The 27,774-nt window shown below is 41.0% G+C and overlaps 1 protein-coding gene and 1 pseudogene across 4 annotated transcripts in view; both read right to left on the bottom strand.

The window, feature by feature from the left end:
• LOC147360782 (aldo-keto reductase family 1 member C3-like) overlaps positions 1-2,004 on the bottom strand; it is a 35,066-nt pseudogene extending 33,062 nt beyond the window's left edge. Inside the window, exon 1 of the transcript XR_015138727.1 lies at positions 1,900-2,004. The product of XR_015138727.1 is annotated as an aldo-keto reductase family 1 member C3-like (transcript). The remainder of the gene's footprint in view (positions 1-1,899) is intronic.
• An 8,181-nt stretch (positions 2,005-10,185) lies between these two features.
• LOC147360783 (aldo-keto reductase family 1 member C3-like) lies at positions 10,186-27,556 on the bottom strand. 3 transcript variants are annotated; one of them, XM_086331101.1, is made up of 9 exons: positions 27,402-27,556; positions 24,870-25,037; positions 23,920-24,036; positions 22,313-22,390; positions 21,776-21,898; positions 16,127-16,236; positions 14,805-14,970; positions 12,192-12,274; positions 10,186-10,326 (listed from the first exon to the last, which is right to left on the bottom strand). In XM_086331101.1, the coding sequence occupies exons 1-9, from the start codon at positions 27,483-27,485 to the stop codon at positions 10,284-10,286; spliced, it is 972 nt and encodes a 323-aa protein (XP_086187227.1). In that variant the 5' UTR covers positions 27,486-27,556; the 3' UTR covers positions 10,186-10,283. The 3 variants fall into 3 exon arrangements, 2 of the variants coding, with proteins under 2 accessions (XP_086187227.1, XP_086187229.1); XR_015138730.1 differs by lacking the exon at positions 14,805-14,970; XM_086331103.1 differs by lacking the exons at positions 12,192-12,274; positions 14,805-14,970.
• Positions 27,557-27,774: the final 218 nt, after the last annotated feature.

Raw genomic sequence — 27,774 nt, forward strand, 5'->3', positions numbered from 1 at the left:
CTTTGGCAACATGTGGATAACTTACTCCCTCGACCACAACCCAGTCTTCCATACCCATCCCTTGAAACAGGAGACAAAGTCTATATGACAGTTCAGTCTTACTCAGATCTAACCCCAAAATGGCAAGGACCCTACAAAGTAATTTTGTGGACCCCTACCCCTACAAAATTAAAAGAAATCACCCCTTGGGTACACATCATCTGGTTAAAAAAGGTTAACCAGCCCAGTGATGAAAATGGTTGCCAGACTTACTTATCAAGTTTCTCACACAGGCCCTACAACTCTAAAGTTCTCATAGCTTCCACAGGCCTCAATTGGTGGTGGATGGGCCTGTCGGTTTCACGGCTTCAATTATTCCTGGAACAACTTCTGACAGAGATCTGGGTCTCAAGTCCTCAAGGATCCATGCTTGAACACATTGAAGATTACATCTCCACCCTGTGTCTACAGGAAATGTTTTATAACTTTTACCTCTTCAAAATCCAATTCTTTTCCATAGTAATCTATCTTATACTCACTTCCCCAAATGTTGTTTAATATCTTTTTATCCTCCCTTCTTCCTCTGACCCATGAACTCCTTCAAAATCCTAACCTCAGCTATATATTCTGGACCCTTAATTTAACCCATACCCTTCTCAATGCTGGAAAAGGCAATGGCACCCCACTCCAGTACTCTTGCCTGGCAAATCCCATGGACGGAGGAGCCTGGTAGGCTGCAGTCCATGTGGTCGCTAAGAGTCAGACATGACTGAGCAACTTCACTTTCACTTTTCACTTCCATGCATTGGAGAAGTAAATGGCAGCCCACTCCAGTGTTCTTGCCTGGGGAATCCCAGGGACGGGGGAGCCTGGTGGGCTGCCACCTATGGGGTCACACAGAGTCGGACACGACTGAAGCGACTTAGCAACAGCAGCAGCTTCTCAATGCTTCTAACCCACAATTGGCTAAAGAGTGCTGGATATGTTTATCCGTAATTCCTCTGTGAGATTCATCCCTCCCCACATCCATCCTCAACTGGACCACAGGTAACATGTTCCTACACCACTCATACCGTGGAGAGCCTTTATTTGTCTCATATCTTAAACATCTTCACACTAGTGACAAAATCCAAAATTCAGACACTCTTAAATCTTTACTCACCAAACTTTCCTCCTTCAATGAAAAACCTTCATTCGGAGGCCCTATTGCCCAAAGAGTAACACTGTTACAACCAGCTCTTTTTTGTATATCCAGAAATTCCTGAAAGGGTTCATAGAACCAACCCATGGACACAAACCCTAACTCCATGTGCAACCATACCTCCACCTCTTTGCCACTGGAAAGGCTATATTTAATGTTTCTGGTCCTACAGGACACTCTTTAACCTTTTCAGGGTGGTTTCCCTTAACATATTCCTCCACTTCTCCCATTGTTGGGACCACCTTAGCTGGGTCTATGAGCATCCTTGAACGAATGATCAACACCCCCTCCCCCCAACCCCGACTCTTCTTCACCATGGACTTCAGCTATTGTCTTATGACACCTGGCCTATTTTTCCTGTGTGGGACATCTACATACCTCTCTCTACCTACTAACTGGACCGGGACCTGCACCCTGGTATACTCCAGTCCAAACATTTTAATAGCCCCCAGTGATCAGCCCTTGCCTATTCCTCTCATCCACAAGCGAATAAAACAAGCCATTCATTTCAATCCCCTCTTAGTAGGAATAGGAATAGCGGCTGGAATTGGAACAGGAACCTCTGGCTTAACCACCTCCATCCAAAACTATCAGACACTATCTAAAGACCTATCAGACAGCCTCCAGGAAATAGCTCAAGGCCTAATAACTATCCAAAATAAACTTGATTCCTTGGTGTCCATAGTTTTACAAAATAGAAGGAGATTAGATCTACTCACCATAGAGAAGGGAGGTCTGTGCCTTTTCCCAGAGGAATCCTGTTGTTTCTATGCCAACCAGTCCTTTATTGCCCAAGGAGCTACAAAAAACCTTCCAGATCGAGCCTCATGAATCTGCCAGAGATTAAGCAACTCCTGGCAGTTATGGTTAACAGATTGGAACTGGATGCCTTGGGTTTTACGACTTCTCGGACCATTCATTTTTATCATCCTCCTACTCACCTTTGAACCTTGTTTGTTTAATCTTTTCCAGGGATTCCTCCAAGACCAAATCTGAGCCATTTCCCGAGACCAAGTCAAGACTGTTTTTTTGCTGGAGACCCTGACGGCTAGAATAGAAAATCAACACTACAGGCATTAAACTTCGTTCCTCTCAGACCATGAACCCCTGACCCTCATTCATCAGCACCGAGAAGCCCTGAGCATTAGCAACGCACACCTCTTTTTCTCTTTTTGTATATATTCCTTAGGGTCTGAAATGAAGGAAAATTACATGGCTCAAAACAGCCTGGAGTTAAAACTCCCCTCCAGGTCCTCCCCACCATTCTATGCAAAACAAAGAACTCTCTCACCCGAAGGGAAAAAAATGGACATTAAGGTTGATTTTGCCCAGCTCCCAGCCCATCCAGCCTCTGGGAGATCTCCAGAATACCTTGCCCAGCCATTTAAGAGATAACGACTCCGAACAACCTCGGAGAAGAACAGGCCCACTTACAGACAGATCAGTTCAGTTCAGTCCAGTCCCTCAGTCATGTCTGACTCTTTGCGAACCCATGAATTGCAGCACACCAGACCTCCCTGTCCATCACCAACTCCCGGAGTTCACTCAAACTCATGTGCATCAAGTCGGTGATGCCATCCAGCCATCTCATCCTCTGTCGTCTCCTTCTCCTCCTGGCCCCAATCCCTCTCAGCATCAGGGTCTTTTCCAATAAGTCAACTCTTCGCATGAGGTGGCCAAAGTACTGAAGTTTTAGCTTCAGCATCCGTTCTTCCAATGAACACACAGGGCTGATCTCCTTTAGGATGGACTGGTTGGATCTAATTGCAATCCAAAGGACTCTCAAGAATCTTCACCAATACCACAGTTCAAAAGCATCAATTCTTTGGCGCTCAGCTTTCTTCACAGTCCAACTCTCACATCCATACATGACCACTGGAAAAACCATAGCCTTGACTAGACGGACCTTTGTTGGCAAAGTAATATCTCTGCTTTTCAATATACTATCTAGGTTGGTCATAACTTTCCTTCCAAGGAGTAAGCATCTTTTAATTTCATGGCTGCAATCACCATTTGCAGTGATTTTGGGGCTCCCAAAAATAAAGTCTGACACTATTTCCACTGTTTCCCCATCTATTTCCCATGAAGTGATGGGGCCAGATGCCATGATCTTAGTTTTCTGAATGTTGAGCTTTAAGCCAACTTTTTCACTCTCCTCTTTCACTTTCAGCAAGAGGCTTTTGAGTTCCTCTTCACTTTCTGCCATAAGGGTGGTATCACCTGCATATCTGAGTTTATTGATATTTCTCCCAGCAATCTTGATTCCAGCTTGTGCTTCTTCCAGCCCAGCGTTTCTCATGATGTACTCTGCATATAAGTTAAATAAACAGGGTGACAATATACAGCCTTGATGTACTCCTTTTCCTATTTAGAACCAGTCTGTTGTTCCATGTCCAGTTCTAACTGTTGCTTCCTGACCTGCATATAGGTTTCTCAAGAGACAGGTCAGGTGGTCTGGTATTCCTATCTCTTTCAGAATTTTCCACAGTTTATCTTGATCCACACAGTCAAAGGTTTTGGGATAGTCAATAAAGCAGAAATAGATGTTTTTCTGGAACTCTCTTGCTTTTTCCATGATCCATCAGATGTTGGCAATTTGATCTCTGGTTCCTCTGCCTTTTCGAAAACCAGCTTGAACATCTGGAAGGTCACGGTTCATGTACTGCTGAAGCCTGGCTTGGAGAATTTTGACCATTCCTTTACTAGCGTGTGAGATGAGTGCAATTGTGCGGTAGTTTGAGCATTCTTTGGCATTGCCTTTCTTTGTGATTGGAATGAAAACTGACCTTTTCCAGTCCTGTGGCCACTGATGAGTTTTCCAGATTTGCTGGCATATTGAGTGCAGCACTTTCACAGCATCATCTTTCAGGATTTGAAAGAGCTCAACTGGAATTCCATCACCTCCACTAGCTTTGTTTGTAGTGATGCTGTCTAAGGCCCACTTGACTTCACGTTCCAGGATGTCTGGCTCTAGGTCAGTGATCACACCATCATGATTATCTGGGTCGTGAAGATCTTTTTTGTACAGTTCTTCTGGGTATTCTTGCCACCTCTTCTTAATATCTTCTGCTTCTGTTAGGTCCCTACCATTTCTGTCCTTTATCAAGCCCATCTTTGCATGAAATGTTCCCTTGGTATCTCTAATTTTCTTGAAGAGATCTCTAGTCTTTCCCATTCTGTTGTTTTCCTCTATTTCTTTGCACTGATCACTGAGGAAGGCTTTCTTATCTCTCCTTGCTATTCTTTGGAACTCTGCATTCAGATGCTTATATCTTTCCTTTTCTCCTTTGCTTTCATTTCTCTTCTTTTCGCAGCTATTTGTAAGACCTCCTCAGACAACCATTTTGCTTTTTTGCATTTCTTTTCCATGGGAATGATTTTGCCAAGAGAACGCACTGGTCATAACATACACTCTCTTCCAACAACACAAAAGAAGAATCTACACATGGACATCACCAGATGGTCAACACCAGAATCAGATTGATTATATTCTTTGCATCAAAGATGGAGAAGCTCTATACAGTCAGCAAAAACAAGACCGGGAGCTGACTGTGGCTCAGATCATGAACTCCTTATTGCCAAATTCAGACTTAAATTGAAGAAAGTGGGGAAAACCACTAGACCATTCAGGTATGACCTAAATCAAATTCCTTAAGACAGTAGCTTTCCACATATATGCATATATATACTTACTCTTTTCTTGGGTAGTGCAGCAGCTCACTAATCTGACTGCTGCCCCTTCTCACCTCATTAAAGGTGCCAGTAAAGTGCCAGTCTCATTCTTTTTCTGAACTTCACCTTCTCTAACTCCCTTACCCTACAAGCAGATACCCCATAGGTGCAAAGCAGTTCTCTCCTGTCATTTTCCCATCACCTCATCGTCAGGACCTTGTAGCTCATGTTTCTCCGGGTCATGTCTTCTTGAAAGGAGGAAATATTTCTTGAACTGATGAAATATTTAGGGAAACCACTCCCATTACAATCACCCTCAAAACAAAGAGGCTGACAGTCAGTGATCTAGACAGCCGAGTTTTACCTCTTCTGCCAAGCTAGGAAAGAGATGGAAACTGGAGAAGATCCCAGAGTAATCTGTAGGTGACTGAATGATATCAGACCATGATCCAGAGTGAAGACTGAAGGCTTTCTCCCTTGTCACAAGGAATGTTTCTAGACTGATTAGAAAAACCAAGGGAGCCCTCCAGAGTCACCAAAACTCAATGACTTGACAACCCATGTCGGTTTCCATTCATAGTCTGTCTATTCTTTTTTGAATCCTCAACCCCAATCCACTTACTGTTACCTTCTTAAGTGCACAAAGTGAAAGAGGAGAGTGAAAAAGTTGGCTTAAAGCTCAACATTCAGAAAACTAAGATCATGGCATCTGGTCTCATCACTTCATGGGAAATAGATGGGGAAACAGTGGAAACAGTGTCAGACTTTATTTTGGGGGGCTCCAAAATCACTGCAAATGGTGATTGCAGCCATGAAATTAAAAGATGCTTACTCCTTGGAAGGAAAGTTATGACCAACCTAGATAGTATATTGAAAAGCAGAGATATTACTTTGCCAACAAAGGTCCGTCTAGTCAAGGCTATGGTTTTTCCAGTGGTCATGTATGGTTGTGAGAGTTGGACTGTGAAGAAAGCTGAGCGCCAAAGAATTGATGCTTTTGAACTGTGGTGTTGGAGAAGAGTCTTGAGAGTCCTTTGGACTGCAAGGAGATCCAACCAGTCCATCCTAAAGGAGATCAGCCCTGTGTGTTCATTGGAAGGACTGATGCTGAAGCTGAAACTCCAGTACTTTGGGCACCTCATGTGAAGAGTTGACTCACTGGAAAAGACCCTGATGCTGGGAGGGATTGGAGGCAGGAGGAGAAGGAGATGACCGAGGATAAGATGGCTGGATGGCATCACGGACTCTATGCACATGAGTTTCGGTGAACTCCGGGAGTTGGTGATGGACAGGGAGGTCTGGTGTGCTAAGATTCTTGGGGTTGCAAAGAGTTGGACTTGACTGAGTGACTGAACTGAACTGAACTGAACTAAGAGAGCATACAGGAAAGAAGTGATGGTCATTAAGTACCAGACACTGGCATTTGCATCCATTACCTGTTGCTCCACAAACTACAGGAGCTGCTTTCTTTTTCTTCTGCCTTCTTGGGTCATCAATAACAGGAAGGTAACACCCCAACTGCAATGACAGACTATTAGGAAACAAGCTGTAGGAGAAGCAATGTTAAGGCAGTGCCCGCTGAGTCAGAACAGAATTGAAGCCAGGTAGCGTGTACTTCTACTAGAGTAAATTATTATGTAATAATAAAGATCATTAATTTCTTGCAAAATTTAAACTCATGTTTAACGAGTAGATATATAAATTCTAGATACACTTACATTACTGCAAATTATTACAAGACAATGTCCAGCAATTATTAACCATGTGTTAGACTAGAAAGCTCAGCATACCAGTTACTTTCTTATTTTTCCAATGATGAAGCCTCTTCTTGACCAAACATTATTTGAAACAGTTATCTCACACTATACTACACACACACACACACACAACTTTTATTTAGTTAAATTTTTATTTTATAATGGAGCATAGCCAATTAACAATGTGATAACTTCAGGTGAACAGTGGAGGGACTCAGCCATACATAGGCATGTGTCCATTCTCCTGCAAACTCCCTTCCCATCCAGGCTGCCAAATAACATTGAACAGAGTTGCCTGTGCTATGCAGGAGGATCTTGTTTGTTATCCTTTTAAAATATAGCAGAGTGTACATGTCAATCCCAAAATCCCTGACTACCTCTTCCCCCTCACCACACTTTCCACCTGGTAATCATAAGATAGTTCTCTAAGTCTGTAAATCAGTTTCTGTTTTTATAACAATTCAAAAGAATGATTAATGAACATTTTTTGAAATGTTAACCCTTAATAAGAAAGTAAAACTTCAAATTGAAAGAAAATTTGCTTTTTTTACCTTTTTTTCATGATAAAAAAATCTTGTTTCTTCTTCATTGCTTAATAATAAGAGCATTCAGTCCTGACAAGAATGCAATCCTGAAAAAGGTAACAACAACAAAAAAAGACACTCTGGCAAGGATCTTAGTGGGGGTTAATTATTAGTTTTTGCAGTGTGCAAACAGACCAAGGGTGGGGGTGGGGGGTGGTTATATCTTTCACCCAGTATATAACTTTTAAAGAACTATCACAATGTAACTCCCCCAAAATGATAAATATTTTATTTAATTTATTATCTTTCTCAACATTATCCATAAAAGAAAAACCTGTCAAGGAAAAGTTAAATTATAATAAATTGGGAGGAGTTAGGGAAATTATGGCACAGTGAGTGATACAGTGGAATCTGAAGGTAATTAAAATTTAACACATACAGAGATGTCAGCAAAATGGTGAGCTGGAAAGTGCTGAATTCTCCCATGGAAAGGTAAGAAAAGAAACAAAAACTAAGTGAAAAATCTCTTAGGAACTTAAGGAAAGAATCAAGCAAAGATCTTCAGAAACAAAGTGAACATGTAATTAAGAGAAATTGAAGGATATTTTCTTGCATGTTTCTTTAAAAAAATTTTTAGTTCTTTTAATTGGAGGATAATTGCTTTACAATGTTGTGTGAATCAGTTGTAAATATACATATATCCCTTCCCACTTGAGCTTTCCTCCCACACCCTTATCCCACCCTCTAGGTCATCACAGAGCACCGAGCTGAGCTCCCTGTGCTAAGCAGCAGCTTCCCACCAGCTACTTTACACGTGGTAGTGTACATATGTCAATGCTACTCTCAATTCATCCTGCCATCTCCTTCCCGCGTGGTGTCCACAAGTGCATTCTCTAAGTCTGCGTCTCTATTCTATGATTTCCTTGTGTTTTTATTCACACTCATCTCTCCTCTGACTCGTACAGTGGAGTCTTGATCTGTAAAGGGCGGCAGTTCAGCTCTCTGCTGCCTCCCTCAAACCAGAGTGATCGCAGAAATCCTTATGTGCAATGTTCCAACCTATGTAGGGGCTGCCTGGAGACTGATGTCTGTTCCACTTAACTCTGAGCTTAAGGTGAAGAGCATCTGGAATGGATATTACAACTACAGAATTCTGCCTTTAGAATTTTCTACTTTTAACTTTTGTCATTTTAATTATGATGTGTCTTGGTGTGGGCCTCTTTGGTTTCATCTTGCTTGGGACCCTCTGTTCTTCCTGCACCTGGATATCTTTTACCCTTCTCAGGTTTGGAGATCTTTCTGCCATAATTTCATCAAATATGTTTGCTGCATCTGTCTTTTTTTCTCTAAGACCTCTATAATGCAAATGCTAGTGCAGTTGATGTTATCCTAGAGCTCCCTTAAGTTACTCTCATGAAAAAATTTTTATTCTTTATTGCCGTTCTTATTGAGTGATTTCCACTATTTCTGTCTTCCAGGTTGCTAATGCATTCTCCTGTATCACCTAACCTGTTGCTGATTCCTCCTGGTGTATATTGCATTTGTTACCATGTTCTTCAGCTCTGATCAAGTCTTTTTAATATTTTCTAGTTCTTTGAAGTCCTCATTGAAGTTCTGTATTACACATATTCAGTGGGCACCTTTATTACTATTGTTTTGAGTTTTTTTCAGGTAAAGTATTTATCTCTCAATAGGTTAGTTTTTTTTTTTTTTTATGATGAGGTTTTATCTTGGTCCTTCACTTGGGATGTGTGTGTGTGTTTCTTCTAATCTGTTTGGTCTTTTCTGTTTGTCTCTATGAGGTTAAGCAGTCATCTAGTCCAGAGTCTGTTTCCCTTGTAGTTCAGTTGGTAAAGAATCTGCCTTCAGTGCAGGAGACCCAGGTTTGATCCCTGGGTTGGGAAGATTCCCTGGAGAAGGAAATGGCAACTCACTCCAGTATCATTGACTGGAAAATCTCATGGACAGAGGAGCCTGGTGGGCTGCAGTCCATGGGGTCTCAAAGAGTTGGGCACAACTGAGTGACTAACACTTACTCACTTAGTCCAAAGTCTAAAGGGATGTCCTTTATGTAGGACTCGCCACACAGGGTGTCTCTGCGTGGTCTGCTGGTGACCAGTGACTTTGGTCAGTGAACAGGATCGGAGGCCACATCTCCCCAAGGTGAACTGGTAGCTGCTATTTCCATGGGAGATAGGACTGGAAGCAGGATGAGACAGTGGTGAGCTGAGGCTTCTTCTGGGCTCAGTGGTGATGGGTGACCTGTTGGGGACAAGACTGGGGCTGGAGACACACTTCTGAGTTGGCACCACTTTCCCTGGTGCCTGTGATGGCTGATGGCCATCTCCCCCTCAGTAGGCAGCAGTGCCAAGCAAGAGCGGCTGGAGGAGGAGCCTGTGCAGGGGGATGGCCTGGACCGAGGTGGTCCTGCAGGCTGGTCAGAGCATCAAGCAGTGCCAGTCAGCTGCCCCATGGACTTGAGAGCAGTCACATGTGCACACACTCTTGCAAAGTAGAGTCTTGGCTCCTTGAACCCTCTGGTAAAGCTCCATAAGGTTTCAAATGAGTCGAGGGGGCTCGTCTTCCCAGGGCCAGTCCTCAGACCTGGGGTTCCTAACATGGGTCTTAAACCCCTCGATCTTTAAGGACAATCTCTGAGCCTGTTGGTACTTCTCCTCTTCTGTGTCACCTGCTAGGGGTGTGGGTCTTAACTAGATTTCTTCTACCACATGCCAGCTAGACTCTGTAAGTTCTTTCTTGATGGCCTCAGTTGTAGAAGAGCCACTACTCTTCTGCTACTCTTCAAATTTTTTGCAGCAAGACTTACTTTATATATAGTGGTATTTTTTTCTTTTTTTGTTGCACAGCTCAGCTTGGGGAATCTAGTTACCCAACCAGGGATCAAACCTATGCCCCCTGCAGTGGAAGCATGGATTCTTAACCACTGGACCACCAGGGAAGTCTCCAACTCTGCTTTTTAATCCCTTCCCAAGTATCCTCGCTTTGAAGTCTTTATTATTTCACATACACAAAAAGCAAGAAGCCTTAAACTAGAGACACAGTTTTTAATTAGCTCCACCAATCATAACAACTCTCTCCACACCCCAAAAATCAGTAAATTCTGATAGAACCATGATGGATCGCTCACAATCAGTATTCTTCGGAAAATGGATAGTCAGGGTGATCAGCAAGGCTGAAAGAGAAGGAGGGATGTTAATTTATTAATTCTGTATCACATGGCCAAGGAGAGTGCTTCTCTGTGGATGTAGCCAGGACAGCCTAAACATCTCAGTCCACAACCACATCCCACTTTCTACCCCAGGCACCCAGTCCATGTGTGAACAGTGCCTGCGTGTCTGATTCCCACAGTCACAAGCAATATAAACATCACAGTGATATTTCCCTTGTTTGGAATTACAGTTTATAAGAAGGTCTGAGAACTACAGCTAAAACATGAAGGTCATTTCAGCCCTAGGTGGAACATTTGGTCCTGGGTGGTGATGATGATGATCTCAGTAACAATTGTGCAGATCTTTTTAACACATCCATTCAACAAGTAAGTACTGAGCACCCCTCAAAATAGAAGGCATTCCATTAAGAACCTTCTGACCTCTTGAGATGTCATGGACGCATAAGCAACAATACTGATAAAGTGAGATGACTATTTTCTTAATTTACAAAGGATTAAAACAGTGGCTAATTAATAATTAGTATTACTGCTGCTTTCCTTTTTTCCCTATGTTTTTACTTTTCTTCCTAAATTCATTCCTTTCAATTTATTTCATTAAAGAGTACATTCTGAGTGATTCCATATGCCAAGAGTTATGCTGTTGACTTAAACCCACAAACATGAGGAAGTCCAGGCACTGACAGCCTGATGAAGGTGAACAGAGAAATATACTGAAAAGTTTTTGAATACAGAAAAGTAAATTTCCATCTTTTTGTTTTCATTTGTAATATCCTTTTTCAGAATCATGATATAGCTTTACAAACAGGAGACAAAGTTTTGACATCTTTCATTTAAAACTAAATCTTCCTTTTACTAATAATTTGTATTACCTTCTCTCTAAACTCTCTTCTAATATCTCTCTGTTTGATTAGCCTTCTTTCTCTTCAATCCTGACATCCTCCTGCAGTAATTAGGCAGCTGGAATTTCATGTTAGTGACTAAGTCAAAGTCAAGGAGTTAGGAGTTCCCTAGGGGATGATCCCTGATGAACAAAGGCAACACTGGAGTGAGTCTTGACTCAAGAAACCAGAGAGACCCAGACGATCTTACCTGGGTGTGTCCTGCTAAGGACACGGCTATCACTCACTGGAGGGTCAGTCAAGCTTATGATCAGCTTGTAATTCAGTTTTGTGAGATTATAAGGATGAGGACATGGGATTATTAATAGGGGGAAAAGGCCAATGAAGAGATCTATTTGGAAGAAATGGATGGTGTCTTGGTAAAGAAAGGCCCATTAGGGAGAAAATTCACCAGACACTTAGGGAAGGGAGTGGAGGCCAGGCCATGTGACCTCTCAGTACTGATGCATTTTGCCTTTCATGAGACTTTCCTCCATAAAAAATATCAACAATATATTTTACAATTGTGTTAGGATAAACACAAATGTAGTCCAAGCTGGATTTATTATTAGTCATTATTAATCATTTCCTCCCAATTTTATAAAAAGTTTAAAGATAAAATATCTTCACAGGTCCCTAAAAGAATAGCAGGCTGCAGGCACTGTCCCCTCTGTGTCTACTGGATTCCTGGGCCCTGAGAGGAGATACATCAGTCACAGGGATTAGGGGCACAAAGTAGTGAATTCACCACCATGTCAAATCTGGGGATTTTATTTATGGGCTGTCCTGTGCCCCATTCACATTTCTGTTGGTTAGAGATGGAGCCCTGGAGGACCTTTGGTCTGAGGTCTGCATGAAGCCCAAGGTTGACAGCTATTCTGGAAACCAGGATTGTCTTCTGAGAATTAAGTTTTTAAAAAGCTTAGTTCCCCTACTGACCTGCCTGCTACAGAAAACAGTGTATGTGTGAAATATACACAAGTCACTTACAAGACTAAATCATAATATCGTATGTTACTGTTGAGGCCATCAATTGCTTTCATGTCTTCCGGAGTCAATTCAAAGTCAAGAACCTGGAATAAAGGAAGAATCACGTTGACTTCTCCCCTAAGGAGCTGGCCTCCCCCTGAGGACTGCAGGACCTTCCAGCTGGATGGAGACAAGAAGAGGGGACAGGGAAGCCGTGTCTGTCTTCAGCTTCCAGGTGAACAACTTGGGACCCTCTGCAGAGTTCTCACTTCTCCTTTCTACAACTTCTACTTTTCTGCTCCAGTTCTCAGACAGACACACACACACAGGTTGCAAGGCATCAATCCCCTATCTTTCTACGTGAATTTCTTTTGACAGAAGAAAAGCAAACAAAAAATCAACTTTTTTTGCAAACAAAGACACTGTTGGACAACCTGGACAAAATACATGCACTTGACCGAACACTAGACTGTTTTCTTCCTTCTCAACATCCTCTAAAATATGACACAGCATAGAGCTTAAGCAAATATGGAAAAGAGGATCCCCCTGTGAAAACCTAATCAAGAATCTGATAGCAAACTTATTCATTACCTATGAATAAATCTAAAACATTGATTATGTACATGTCTCTGTGACAAAGTTATGAGATGCATTTAAAATATTAAAGAATACTTAAATAATTAAAAATGCATATCATAGTCACAAAATGGAAATGTCAATTTCATATACAAATCAGTTTTCTCCAAAGTGAGAAATGCAATGTGCACCAAAGTCTTAAACAGTTATTATTTTGTGGAAGTTGGTAGATTGATACTAAATTTTATATAAAAGAACAGCTAGTCAAGAGCAGTGACGACATACTTAAAGGGAAAAAAAGAACGCTATTTAAAACAAGATTATTTTCCACTATAATAAAGTAACAGAGAGAGGCCAGAAATGTACTTATGGACATTTGATACATGACAGAGTTGACAGTGAAAATCTGTGGGAAAATACTGACACATAGATTTCTGTTTAACTATATGTATATACCTTTTCATGTCATATTCAAAAATCAGTTTAAGTGTATTACAGATTGAGATTTGTGTGGAAACAAAAAACCAGTTTATTAGGGAACATTTCCCTTACCCTTGAATAAGTTTGACCTGTAACTTCCACTGGACAGTGATATTTCCCAGAAGTGGTGAGTCAGATCTGAGCCCAGACAGGAAGAGGATTTTTTTCCCACTCACTGACTGGGGTTAATTGTGCTGTGATGAGATAAAGACCAAGTAGGTTGACAACAGTCTAGCCAAATATATATGACAATATATACAGAGAAGCATGCAGTCTTCTCTAACAATAGGCTCATCCACCTGCTAAAGCAGAACTGCCAAGCAGCTCTGCACTGAACAGCTGCTGCTGCTGCTAAGTCGCTTCAGTCATGTCTGACTCTGTGCAACCCCATAGACAGCAGCCCACCAGGCTCCCCCGTCCCTGGGATTCCCCAGGCAAGAACACTGGAGTGGGTTGCCATTTCCTTCTCCAATGCATGAAAGTGAAAGGTGAAAGTGAAGTTGCTCGGTCGTGTCGGACTCTTAGCGACCTCATGGACTGCAGCCTACCAGGCTGCTCCATCCGTGAGATTTTCCAGGCAAGAGTACTGAAGTAGGGTGCCATTGAACTACAAATACCCAAAAGAGTTCAGCCAAGAAGACAACAGCTTAGCTGAGTGCAGGTTGATTGTGAAACCACAGAATCAAGAGACACATAAACGATCTCTGCCTTAAACCCCTAAATGGGGGAGATTTCCTGTACAGCTATGGCTAATGGTATAATATAAAAATAAAAAGACATATAATCTAATAAAAATGTACAAAGTCATAAATAGGAACTTCACAAAGGCAGAAACTGAAATGCATGAAAATGAAACTACATTAATATTCAGAGGAATGTAAAATAAAATATGATGAATTGGTTCAGGATGACTGCTTTCACTCGCATGTCCCCAAACTCATATGTTGTTAACCTTACCCGCCCTGTGATGGTGCTAGAAATGGAGCTTTTGAGGGGTGATTATATCATGATAGTGGAGCTTTTATGAATGAGATTTGAACAGTATCATATTCATATAAGAGACTTGAGAGAGCTCTGTTGCCCCCTCCACCATGTTAAGGTACAAGGAGAAGCCTGTGACCTGGAGGAGAGCCCTCACCTGATCACCCAGGCACCCTGACTCCAGTCTTTCAGCTTTAGAACTGTGAGGAATAAAGTTCAATTTTTTTGCTAAGCCACTCAATCTGTGGTATTTTGTTAGAGCAGCCTAAACAATTTAAGAAAATCACATAATGCAACTTTGTCAATTGAAAACAAAGAAAATAAGATGTCATTTGCACAAGGTGACAGAAAAAGTTGCAGACGTAATGCTGGATCTAAAATCTCTATTTTCTGTCCAACCTTAACCCTCTCCAGCCATGTCACCTCTCCTGTTGCCACATCAGGAGGAGAAAACCACTGGCAATACACACATGGCATTCATGCACAGGAAAGAACAGGTAACTCATTTTGACTCAAAAGTAATCTGAGAGCTGGACAAAAATGACCCTTGTGAAGGATATTCTTTAGAAGCCCTCTGCCTACAGCCCCACTCATCACCTGCATGTTCTCTTTGATCCGCTTCCTGTTGTAACTCTTGGCTAGAACCACAACCCCACGTTGTATCTGGTAGCGAAGGGCAACCAGAGCTGGGGTCTGCTTGTGCTTTTTGGCAATGGCACAAAGAACTGGGTCCTCCAAAAGAATAGGGTAGTTCGGGTTCACCCTGGAAGGAAATCAAGAAATCCTGAGGAGCTGAGAGTGAGTACTCAGTTTCTAAGAGGATTCTCAAACAGACCAAGTAGGTCCACTCTAGACCAGTGCTTCTCAAAGTGTGGTCCAGGGACCAGCAGCATTGGTTTCACCTGGAGTCTTGTTAGAAATACAAATCCCATGGCTTAGCTGAAGACAAACTGAATCAGAAACTTGACTCTGTCACCTCCCAATCTGTGTTTACAAAGCTCTCCTGGTCACCTGGGTGTATGCTGAGTTGAGATCAATGTTTCCACAGCTGTGGTTTTGTTCTTGTACATTTCAGGGGTTGTTTTTCCTCTCCAATCATAGCCCCAAAGTAAGTACAAGAGCATAAAAGGAGAAGGAAAAGACGGATACTTCTTGTTTAACTTTCTCAGTATTGATAAAAATTGAGTAGTCTCATAGTAACTATTCTTTTCATCACTATTTACAGTGTGCACTACTTATACAGATGTTTACAAAAATGGTTCAAATTATCATTTTTTTTTGATCATCATTGACCTGGGAGGTTTATTATCCTGACTTTTGGCATAAGGTAAGGAGAAGGCAATGGCACCCCACTCCAGCACTTTTGCCTGGAAAATCCCATGGATGGAGGAGCCTGGTAGGCTGCAATCCGTGGGGTCGCTAAGAGTTGGACACGACTGAGCAACTTCGGTTTCACTTTTCACTTTCATGCATTGGAGAAGGAAATGGCAATCCACTCCAGTGTTCTTGCCTGGAGAATCCCAGGGATGGGGGAGCCTGGTGGCTGCCGTCTACGGGGTCACACAGGGTCGGACACGACTGAAGTGACTTAGCATAGCAAGGGAAGCTCAGAGAGTCTTTTACTAGCAACGTGTTCATTAGTTACTAAGCAAGTAAATCATGACTTAAGCTTATGTCTTAGATTTCAACTGGGGGATTATATATAGATTTTAATTCAGTCACTTGTTATTGATTAATCTACAAGACACATATAATGTAAAAAATACTTGGGTAGGTGATGAGAAGACAAAAGAGAAGGCTCTTCCATTTTCCCTCTCTACCCTCTGCCAGTTGAGAGCACTGAGTACAACATAAAAAAACATATTCCATGAAAAATTGAATTTTAGGTAAACTCTGTTGTCTTCCTTAGCGTTCATTACCAATTTTTCAATCGTTGGGATCCCAGAGCACCATAGGCAACAAGAACAATATCATGTGACTTGCAGAACTCCAACAGTTTGTTCTGATTGAGATAAGGGTGACATTCCACCTGTAGAATGCCAACATAAAAGAGTGTCAGGTTATATAGGAAGGTGATACCAATATGACAGAGAAAGGCAAAAAGTTTAAAACATCTAAAGAAAAAATAAACTATGGAACACTAAATTGGAACTGAAAATATCAATATAAAGTAATTTTTAAAAGAAATACATATTATATCTCTATTCCCAAAAACAGAAAAAGTAATAACATTCCCGAGAACAAGCAACCCCAGGGAGCAGAACTCAGTTTCTAAATACATTACCAGGTGACATACCTAACTCCAGATCTGGGACAAGAAAACAACTGTTTGAGTCTTGGACATCAATTCTTGCAAAAAGCAAGAATTTGCTCCAAGATACGTGAATAAATGTCTGCAGGACAAAAGAACCAGATTGATGGGTTCCCATTGGTAACATCTGAGTACATTTTAACACCAAAGGGAATCATGAGTGAGAGCAAATATAGCACACAGGGTCAACAAAAATCCCTGAGAGAGAAAGAGCAAAAACGTTTCCCTCCAAGGATGATTATTATGAAAACTCCTTTCTCAGAAACTGACAATTAAAGGGAAGAAGGAAAGTGTTTGATTTGTCTCATAGAAATGCTGCTGCTGCTGCTGCTGTTGCTGCTAAGTTGCTTCAGTTGTGTCCGACTCTATGGGACCCCATAGACAGCAGCCCACCAGGCTCTGCTGTCCATGGGATTTTCCAGACAAAAGAGAACTGGAGTGGGGTGCCATTGCCTTCTGTCTTATAGGAATAGGTGTATTTTATCCTGACTTAATGAGGGTATTTTATTTTTACAATAAAATGTCAGGTAAGAAGATTAAAAAGTGCTTACATTGCAAATATTGAAAACTGTCCCAACGAAATAATTAATTCAGGTGAACATCATTGATGGATTCTCAACAATTATATGAAAACTTGGGGGAAATTGAAATTCCTCTGAGGACAATTATTATCCAGTAGATGACTGGGCAATTTCAACATGGGAAATACACATTTCCAAATTTAAAATCTAGCTACCAGTAGCTTTAATAGGAGAACAAAATAACCATCATCACAGTGGGATAGCTGGTTATCATGTGCTTCCTGCTGGGTGCCATGTGAGGGGCACAGCATGTAAAGGACATATTCCCAAAATGTATAAATTTATGAGCATGAGTAAGGGGTTCAGGACTATCTGTTAATTTACAGGAATTGAGAAACAAATTAACAATACAAGATGATAGTCTGATAAATCTATTATATTTGTCAAAAAACTGTTTGGATATCATAGTTAGAAAATATAATTGAGTGACCATGACAGGTTAAAAAAGCTTGAGATACATGACTCAAAGTGACATGTGAGCCACAATGAGATCAGTTCAACCTAATGTTACACATGTAAATACACACACACACACACATCTGCCAATGTGGCAAAATGTGAAACATTTTGCATACAAAAGGGAAAATATGAGCATACTTGATGGTACCCTTAACTTTTCTAATATCTGAAAATTATCACAATGAAAACTTGGAGGCAAAATTAATGCTAAAATCACAATAGTTTTGAAGCCTTTTTAATTTAGAATATCGATTATACATATATGTTGTGCTGTGCTTAGTTGTGCAGTCATGTCCAACCCCTTGTGACCCCATGGACTGTGACTTGCCAGGCTCCTCTGTCCATGGGGATTCTCCAGACAAGAATACTGGAGTGGGTTGCCATGCCCTCCTCCAGGGGATCTTCCCAACTCAGGGATCAAACCCAGGTCTCCCTCATTGCAGGCAGATTCTTTATCATCTGAGCCACCAGGGAAGCCCAAGAATATTGGAATGGGTAGCCTATCCTTTCTCCAGGGACCTTGCTTCTATTACCAGTCACATCCACTACTGGGTATTGTTTTTGCTTTGGCTCCATCCCTTCATTCTTTCTGCAGTTATTTCTCCACTGATGTCCAGTAGCATATTGGGCACCTACTAACCCGGGGAGTTCCTCTTTCAGTATCCTATCGTTTTGCCTTTTCATACTGTTCTATAGGCAAGAATACTGAAGTGGTTTGCCATTCCCTTCTCCAGTGGACCACATTCTGTCAGACGTCTCCACCATGACCCACCCATCCTGCGTGGTCCCACACAGCATGGCTTAGTTTCACTGAATTAGACAAGATCATTCAGGTATGACCTAAATCAAATCCCTTATGATTATACAGTGGAGGTGAGAAATAGATTTAAGGGCCTAGATATGACAGACAGAGTGCCTGATGAACTATGGAGAGAGGTTCGTGACGTTGTATAGGAGACAGGGATCAAGACCATCCCCATGGAAAAGAAATGCAAAAAAGCAAAATGGTTGTCTGAGGAGGCCTTACAAATAGCTGTGAAAAGAAGAAAAGCAAAAAGCAATGTAGAAAAGGAAAGATATAAGCATCTGAATGCGGAGTTCCAAAGAAGAGCAAGGAGAGATAAGAAAGCCTTCCTCAGTGATCAATGCAAAGAAATAGAGGAAAACAACAGAATGGGAAAGAAAATTAGAGATCTCTTCAAGAAAATTAGAGATATCAAGGGGACATTTCATGCAAAGTTGGGCTCGATAAAGAACAGAAATGGTATGGACCTAACAGAAGCAGAAGATATTAAGAAGAGGTGGCAAGAATACACAGAAGAACTGTACAAAAAAGAGCTTCTGACCCAGATGATCACGATGGTGTGATCACTGACCTAGAGCCAGACATCCTGGAATGTGAAGTCAAGTGGGCCTTAGAAAGCATCACTACAAACAAAGCTAGTAGAGGTGATGGAATTCCAGTTGAGCTCTTTCAAATCCTGAAAGATGATGCTGTGAAAGTGCTGCACTCAATATGCCAGCAAATTTGGAAAACTCAGCAGTGGCCACAGGACTGGAAAAAGTCAGTTTTCATTCCAATCACAAAGAAAGGCATGCCAAAGAATGCTCAAACTACCGCACAATTGCACTCATCTCACACGCTAGTAAAGTAATGCTCAAAATTCTCCAAGCCAGGCTTTAGCAGTACATGAACCGTGAACTTCCTGATGTTCAAGCTGGTTTTAGAAAAGGCAGAGGAACCAGAGATCAAATTGCCAACATCTGATGGACCATGGAAAAAGCAAGAGAGTTCCAGAAAAACATCTATTTCTGCTTTATTGACTATGCCAAAGCCTTTGACTGTGTGGATCACAATAAACTATGGAAGATTCTGAAAGAGTTGGGAATATCAGACCACCAGACCTGCCTCTTGAGAAACCTGTATGGAGGTCAGGAAGCAACAGTTAGAACTGGACATGGAACAACAGACTGGTTCCAAATAGGAAAAGGAGTACGTCAAGGCTGTATATTGTCACCCTACTTATTTAACTTATACACAGAGTACATCATGAGGAACTCTGGGCTGGAAGAAGCACAAGCTGGAATCAAGATTGCTGTGAGAAATATCAATAACCTCAGACATTCAGATGACACCACCCTTATGACAGAAAGTGAAGAGGAACTAAAAAGCCTCTTAATGAAGGTGAAAGAGGAGAGTGAAAAAGTTGGCTTAAAGCTCAACATTCAGAAAACGATGATCCTGGCATCTGGTCCCATCATTTCATGGGAAATAGATGGGGAAACAGTGGAAACTGTGTCAGACTTTATTTTTTGGGGCTCCAAAATCACTGCAGATGGTGATTGCAGCCATGAAATTAAAACACAGTTACTCCTTGGAAGGAAAGTTATGATCAATCTAGGCAGCATGTTAAAAAGTAGAGACATTACTTTGCCAACAAAGGTTCGTCTAGTCAAGGCTATGGTTTTTCCAGTGGTCCTGTATGGATGTGAGAGTTGGACTGTGAACAAAGCTGAGTGCTGAAGAATTGATGCTTTTGAACTGTAGTGTTGGAGAAGACTCTTGAGAGTCCCTTGGACAGCTAGGAGATCCAACCAGTCCCTCCTAAAGGAAATCAGTCTGGGTGTTCATTGGAAGGACTGATGCTAAAGCTTAAACTCCAGTACTTTGGCCACCTCATGCGAAGAGTTGACTTATTGGAAAATACCAATGCTGGGAGGGATTGGGGGCAGGAGAAGAAAGGGACGATAGAGGATGAGATGGCTGGATGGCATCACCAACTTGATGGACATGAGTTTGAGTGAATTCTGGGAATTAGTTATGGACAGGGAGGCTGGTGTGCTGTGATTCGTGGGGTCACAAAGAGTCGGACATGACTGAGCGACTGAACTGATATATATACATACATATATTTATCCTGAATTTTACAAGCTACATTTTTCTGTAGAAGACTCTTACTCCTTGACTTCAGGTTGTACCTTATAGACGTTATTGTTGTTGTTTAGTCATTAAATCATGTTTGATTTTTTAGTGGCCCCATGGACTTCCCAGGCAAGAATACTGGAGTGGGTTGCCATTTCCTTCTCCAGGGCATCTTACCAACCCAGGGAGTGAACCAGAGTCTCCTGCATTGGTAGGCAGATTCTTTACACTGCACTACCAGGGGAGCTTGTGGACATTACATTATATGAAATACAACAGTTGCAGAAAGACAGATGTTAATATCTAAATTGGTCAAACTCACAGAATTTAAGAGTAATGTGATGGTTACCATGGGGTCAGGGGGAGTAGGGAGAAATCAGTATTTCCTATGCATAGGTACAAGGTCTTAATTATGCAAGGTGAATAAATTCTAGAGTCTTACTGTACAGCATCGTCCCTATGCTTAAAGTTATTGTATTATACAATACAATACAATGAACTTAAAGTGCATTGTATTGTGCAGTGTTATATACTTAAAATGTTTTTAAATAAAGCATTTTAACTTTTCTTACAGCGATAAAGTAAAAATATAACAAAAATATAAGAGTACAGAATCAAACAAATAAAAATGTATTTAAACAGTTAATTTTATGATAGACATCAATGGGAGAAAAAGATCAAGACTGAGTAAATCACAGGGTGTGCTCTAATTCCTGACTATTTCATCTACTGTTAGTGTCACTGTAAAATGCTGATTTCACTCTATAACCTGAATGATTTTCATAACCTCCAGTAAAATTTTTTGTACTATGCTTCCTGTTGAAAACCCTATAAGCACAGAGACACCAAGACTAAGGATTTGGGTAGCCAAACCCCACACAAACTCTTAACACTTGTCTCAGCTGATTTATCTCTATTTACTTCCTATTCCATGTTTTAATGGTCTTCTGGTACACAGTTCCCTCTGAAGCACTTTTATCATCTGATTTCTGGAGATCCTTTCAGCTCAGGGAAACACCTCCTTCCTCTACGTTCTGGGGGACTAGCCTAACTCCCTTCACCTCCATTACCTTCGCCCTGTCCTCATCACAATTTAGCAGATTTTCCGCCCAGACTTTATCAGACAGAGATACCTTTTTGGGTTCTATTTACACCATCCAGATAGGGGCTCTGATCTCTAGAATCCTCTGTCCACAAAGGTCGGATGAACAGGAGGGGAGGATAGACAGACATCAGGCTGAAGTCCAAGAAGGAGGTTCTGAAGAGCAGGAGGGAGAGGAGCCGAGCTGCTCACCTGGTTACAGACGGGCTTGTACTTGAGCCCCGGCTTGTTCAGGATCTTCTCCAGCTGCTTGTGGTTGAAGTTGGACACCCCGATGGACTTGGTCAGCCCTGCATCCTTACACTTCTCCAGGGCCTGGGAAGGAGGGGTGGTGAGCAGTCATTTGAAATGAGTGATAGAACAAGAATAAATGATGGAAAAAAATCTGTAAAAAGTGTCTCATGTCAAGAATTGACATTGATTTTAAGAAAGAAAAAAGGAGAAGAAGGTCATGACACAAGAAGAAGAATTAACCATCTCCTCCTTAGAAAACCCTGGAGAAGACCTATCACATGGAAAGAAACAGATGCCTGGCTTCACCGTCCCAGATTCTGTCCTTTTCTGTGAGCATTTCAGCAATGGTTTCCTCCCCACAACCCCAGCATCCCAGTCCTTAGATTCATGAACTGCTGACTCTGATGGTCCAGAGCCCATTCTCACAGGTGGCAGAAATGAAGGAGGTTCCCCCTCTCCTGACTCCTCCCCTGGTTCTCTCTTCCCTGGACTCACCTCCCACGTGCGACAGAAATCCACTGAGTCATATATAATTTTTCCATTTTCATCTTTTGGAAAAAGTTCCTCTCCTGGCTGGAATAGAAGCAGTCATTTTAGAAATGTCACAAAATAATTTCTCCATATAGTCAGCCTGCCAGGCACATCTACGACCAGGACACTAACCTCCATAAGATAGGTTTACAACATTCAAGATCTCTTACACTTACCATATGTTTTAATAAATAGAACTTTCCTAGGTCCTAAAGGGGACTCATTGTGACTGATGTAAAGAATGGCAATGTTACACGGCTTTATTTCCAGAATAAAAATTACAATCTTGACTTAGATGTGATAGAGTTTCTTTTCTCTCTGAGCATCTGATAGCCCTAGGGCAGACACATGAACCAAGACTCTCCTTAGGTTGATATGGGTTGTGAAAGGTCCAGATATGCTCTCAAATGTTCATGACCATGAGCCTTGAACTAATCAAGGTTAATTTACCATTGATGGAAAATGTTGATATAAAAATAAAGCCAACCAAGAATAATGGAAAGTTAGGTGGTATGGGGGAAAAGGAGACACTTCTGAAGAGTACTGCAAATCCTGATATCTTCCATAGCTGGGCCTTGCCATCTACATAAACCAATAAACTCTTCTGCATAGGATAGGATGGCTCGGCTTGGGTTGATTTGTGCAACTTAAAATCAACCTAGAACTCTGAGACAATCTAGAAGGATAGGTTGGGGAGAGAGGTGGGAGGGGGGTTCAGAATGGGAGGGACACATGTATACCTATGGCTATGGCAAAAGCATCACAATATTATAAAGTAATAAACCTTCAATTAAAATAAATAAATAATTTTAAAAAATAGTTCTAAGTAATACAGTTCTTAATGGCTAAGTGCAGTCCACAGACCTCATCATGAAGACAGGCAACAGTGTAGACAAGGTCTCCTAAGTCCCACTAAAGATTTAGACTCACCTAGAGAGAGCACCATCAAATCTGCTCAACTTGAAGGGGTGAAAGATGAGATAAACTCATCTTGTTCAAGTGTAAGGCAATGTCATGCTCACCAAGGCTATACCAAACTCTGTGTTCTTAAAATCCCCAAGGGACTCAGGAGTCATGCTCAGTACTGTGCAGAACTCACCTATTTCTATTCCCTCAAGTTTTTTAGCAGAGAACATGAGATTGTTGAGCTTTTTTCTCTGGGAGGAATGACAAAGAAATTAAAAATTTAAAAAAACTCAGTAAAAAGATAATCATAAATGTTTGGGAATTATACTCTAGTGAAGAGCATATCCTACTATGAAAAATCTGAAGTCAATCATCCACGCAGGATGATAGACATTCTGACATAAGAAATAAAATAGTTGTGATCGAGTTGACTCATTGGAAAAGACTCTGATGCTGGGAGGGATTGGGGGCAGGAGGAGAAGGGGATGACAGAGGATGAGATGGCTGGATGGCATCACTGACTCCATGGACGTGAGTCTCAGTGAACTCCGGGAGTTGGTGATGGACAGGGAGGCCTGGCGTGCTGCGATTCATGAGGATCGCAAAGAGTCGGACACGACTGAGTGACCTGATCTGATCTGATCTGAATCATATAAATTGCCAACCTTCAGAGCCAGTGGAAAATGAATAATGTAGAGATCGACATAGTCCAGTTGAAGATTTTTCAGTGACTTTTCCAAGGCTGGTCGGACCAACTCTGGTTGAAGGCAAGTGGACCAAAGCTGCAGAGATTAAAGAAAGGAAGCTGCATGAAATTAACATTGTGGGTAATTTTGTTTTTATGCTTTCATCTAAAAATCAGAGATTTTTACTGATTAGAAATGGATGATCAGAGAGGAAAACCACCCTGTTTATTTTTCAGTTCCATTTTTTATCTAACCAACCCATGTAAACTTTGTTATTTGATTGAATTTATCATTAGTACATCATTCACAATGGAAGAAAATGATCCAAGAAATAAAAAGCATTATCAAATAACTAATATACCCATCATCTGAATTATGTTTAATAAAGTTTAAAATTAGTTCACAAAGTCAATCTAATTCTATCAAAGAATAAATCCTCTTAGGAGTAATTAGAATCTTTTTGTTTATGTAACTGTAGGAAGTGTTTTGAACATATTATTACATACAGAACATAATTCAAGACATTTAGTTAGATCTTATGTAATAAAAAATAGCTCCTCTATTTCCACCTCTTAGATGGAAGAACTGAGATTTAGAATTTGAAGAAAATTTAGAAAGTTCCCTAGATGATAAGGAAAGTTATAATCTAATTATTTCTGTCTGATTCATTAGCCCATATTAAATCACACTACTCTGGTCTAGGCTCAGAAAAACAAAGTGACTTTAATTTAAAATTAAAATTTGAACCAATGATGAGAAAGCCATCATCACTCTCATTTTCTTTTTGGACACCAGATTTAATACACAAGTATGTGTGAAAAAAGTTGTACCAATAAGCAGTGTTCACCAAACAGCTACTTATCTGACTACATAATTATCACCTGCACACAATGACTTGCACACATGTGCACACACAACACACACAGAACCTTTGAAGTGTAGAATATGTCTTCTCTCTTCACAGTGCCATCTGCAATCTTGCTCCGAATGGCTTGTCCAACTTGCCTTTCATTTTGGTACAAATGAGCGCAGTCAATATGGCGGAACCCAACCTCTATAGCCAATTGGGTGATCTCCAGAGCTTCACTCTTAGGAACCTACATAAGCAACAAATGTGGTAGTTGAATATTCACACAATAATGAAACTGATGATGCACAAGCTTTGATTTTTCCCAAGAAAAATAAACAAACAAAAGCTTTAATGTTTCTTTGTGCCTTTGGTTAGTTCTGCATGTGTGGTGTTGAACACATGATAGTTTACCTGAAATTTCCTGCAAAGTTATTAAATGAATACCCAGGAAGTCTTCAATCCCAGGTGATCAGTGATTGATTAAAGGCATCAGAGGACCCTAAAGGCCACCTCCAGGTTCAGTGATGTGCTGGAGGAACTCATAAAAGTGAAAAAAGTGAATGTGTTAGTTGTTCAGCTATGTCTGACTCTTTGTGACTTCATGGACTGTAGTCCGCTAGGCTCCTCTGTCCATGGAATTCTCCAGGCAAGAAAGGAAGATCCCCTTCTCCAGGGGATCTTCCTGACACAGGTATCAAACCTGTGTCTCCCGAGTTGCAAGCAATTCTTTACCATCTGAGCCATGGATATCATTTATACAGTGAGATATTCTAAGCAAAGTCAACAAGGATAAAGGTTCATGATATAAAGCACCAAGAAACAAGGTGAAATCTTGTAAGAGTGCTCTATCTACCAATGTAGTCATGCAGAATACACAAAATAAAAACTATACCTATTCAAAGTGTACTAAGTGATTTTTTAATTGCCTATCCTGGTGGCTCAGATGGTAAAGAATCTGCCTGCAATGCAGGAGATGTGGGTTCGATCTCTGGGTCAGGAACATCCCTTAGAGAAGGGAATGGCAACCCACTCCAGTATTCATGTCTGGAAAATCCCATGGAGAGAGGAGGTTACCAGGTTACAGTCCTTGGGTTTGCAAAGAGCTGGACACAACTGATGGACTACCACTTTTGCTTTCTTTCCCTGTGTAATGCTACCAAGGGATATCAGCAACAACCAAGCTGGTTAACAGTTCCATCACCTCACATAGTTAACTTTTATAGGTGTTTGTGAGACATTTAAGGTCTACTCTCCTGGCAAATCTCAAGAATATAACCCATTATTATTAACAGTAGCCACTGTGCTGTGCATCAGGTCTCCAGACTTATTTATCTTACAACTGAAGGCCTTTACCATTTGAGCAGCATCTTTCCATTTCCCCCAACTTCATCCCCAGCTCCTGGTCACTGTGATTCTACTCTCTGCTTCTATGAGTTCAACTTTTTTTTATAGATCCTACTCATAGACAGATCATGCAGTGTTTGTTCTTTACATCTGACTTATTTTACTCAGCTTAATGTTATCCAAGTTCATCCATGTTGTTGCAAATTATGGATAATTTCTTTTATAAGCCTGAATAATATTTTGCTTCTTTTTATGTGACTTGTAATCTTTTCTTTTTCAAGGAGGTGCTTGTCTAACTTTCATCTGTTGGGTCTAGTTCTGGCTTTCCTTAAATGCAGGGGCATTCAGGGATGTGCTGAGGAATGAATTAGTGAGCTTCAGTAATAGCTGAACTCTTCCCTCTCCTCATCCCAGTTTGTACCACAAAGTCCTGTCTTCTGTCTTGAAATTTTTTATGAATATTTCCTTCTGTTTCATACATAAAAGAAGTGATATTCAAAGTTTAAGGACCAGAATCTTGCCATACAACTATTCAATATGTACTCTAAAGACAAGAGGGGTAGAAAATTTTCTGGATTCCAGTCTAGTAAATTATCCTCTTTGTCCCTCTTACACTCAAGCACTGAAGACCATAGTTAGATAAAAATATATTACAAAAGCCAAGAATTGAAAGCTTTCCCTATAAGACTATAACTTGTCTCCTCAAATGGCACTGAACTTTCCATTAGAAGAAGTTTCCACACATAAACAGAAGTACAGGCCAAAACACAATTGAAGTGTTTCTTCCCTGTGACCTAGCAGGTATTCCACAGTAGAAAAGCAATTCTCTCCCATTAGTTTTAAGTCATCTCATCTTTAGGAATTTTTATCTCAAATACTTCTCTGGGTCATGTCTTTTTGGAAGGAGGAAATGGTTCTGGAATTAATGAACTATAGAGAAACCTAGCCATTACAATCACCCTCAAAGCAAAGTGGCTGACAGTCAGTGTTCTTGACAGCTGAGTCTCACCTCTTGTGCCAAGCTGGGAGAGAGATGGAAACTGGAGGGGAATCCAGAGTAATCTGCAGGTGAGCACAGCCTCAGACCCTGATACAGAGTGGAGACTGGATATTCTCTCCCCTTTCACAGGGCATGGTTCTAGCCTGGTTAGTAGAACCACATGATCCTCCCAAAGTCACACAGGAACTCAGTGCTTGACAACTGAAGTCCCTTCTACTCACGTCACATCCACTAGAATTTATGTCAACCCACAACCACTACTCTTACCTCCTCAGGGGCATAGGTTCCAAATCCCAGGATAGGAATGAAGTGGCCATCATTAAGCTTCACCCTCTGGTATTTGGGATCCATTGCCTGTTGCTCTTCTGAGTAAGCAGACTCTGTTTTTTTTTTTCCTTCTGCCTTCACAGGTTATAAATAATATGAAGGTAACGCCCCAACTGCACCATCCAATGTTAGTAGATACATTGTAGGAGGAGCATGATTAAACCAATACCCATGGAGTAAGAAATAAACAAAGGGTTTTAACTTGTTTGCTTTTTTATCAGAATAATATTCACAGTGCACAATGATATAAACCATTAATTTCTTGGAAAATTTTACTTTATTTTTTTAATAAGCAAATTTTAAATTCTGGATC

This window comes from Bos grunniens, chromosome 13 (assembly GCF_055505025.1).
Source record: "Bos grunniens cultivar Pamir isolate PY7600 chromosome 13, Bosgru_T2T1.0, whole genome shotgun sequence".
Lineage (NCBI taxonomy): Eukaryota > Metazoa > Chordata > Mammalia > Artiodactyla > Bovidae > Bos > Bos grunniens.

Bases quoted from the DNA above. Each gene is read 5' to 3' on its own strand.
- LOC147360783 (XM_086331101.1), bottom strand. From the start codon at position 27,485: ATGGATCCCAAATACCAGAGGGTGAAGCTTAATGATGGCCACTTCATT. The intron at 24,037-24,869 runs GTTCTGTGTGTG...TAATCTCTGCAG, and splicing joins ACATATTCTACACTTCAAAG to CTTTGGTCCACTTGCCTTCA. The intron at 10,327-12,191 runs GTAAGTGACTTG...CTTCTCTTTCAG, and splicing joins CGATATTATGATTTAGTCTT to CCTTGCTGATCACCCTGACT.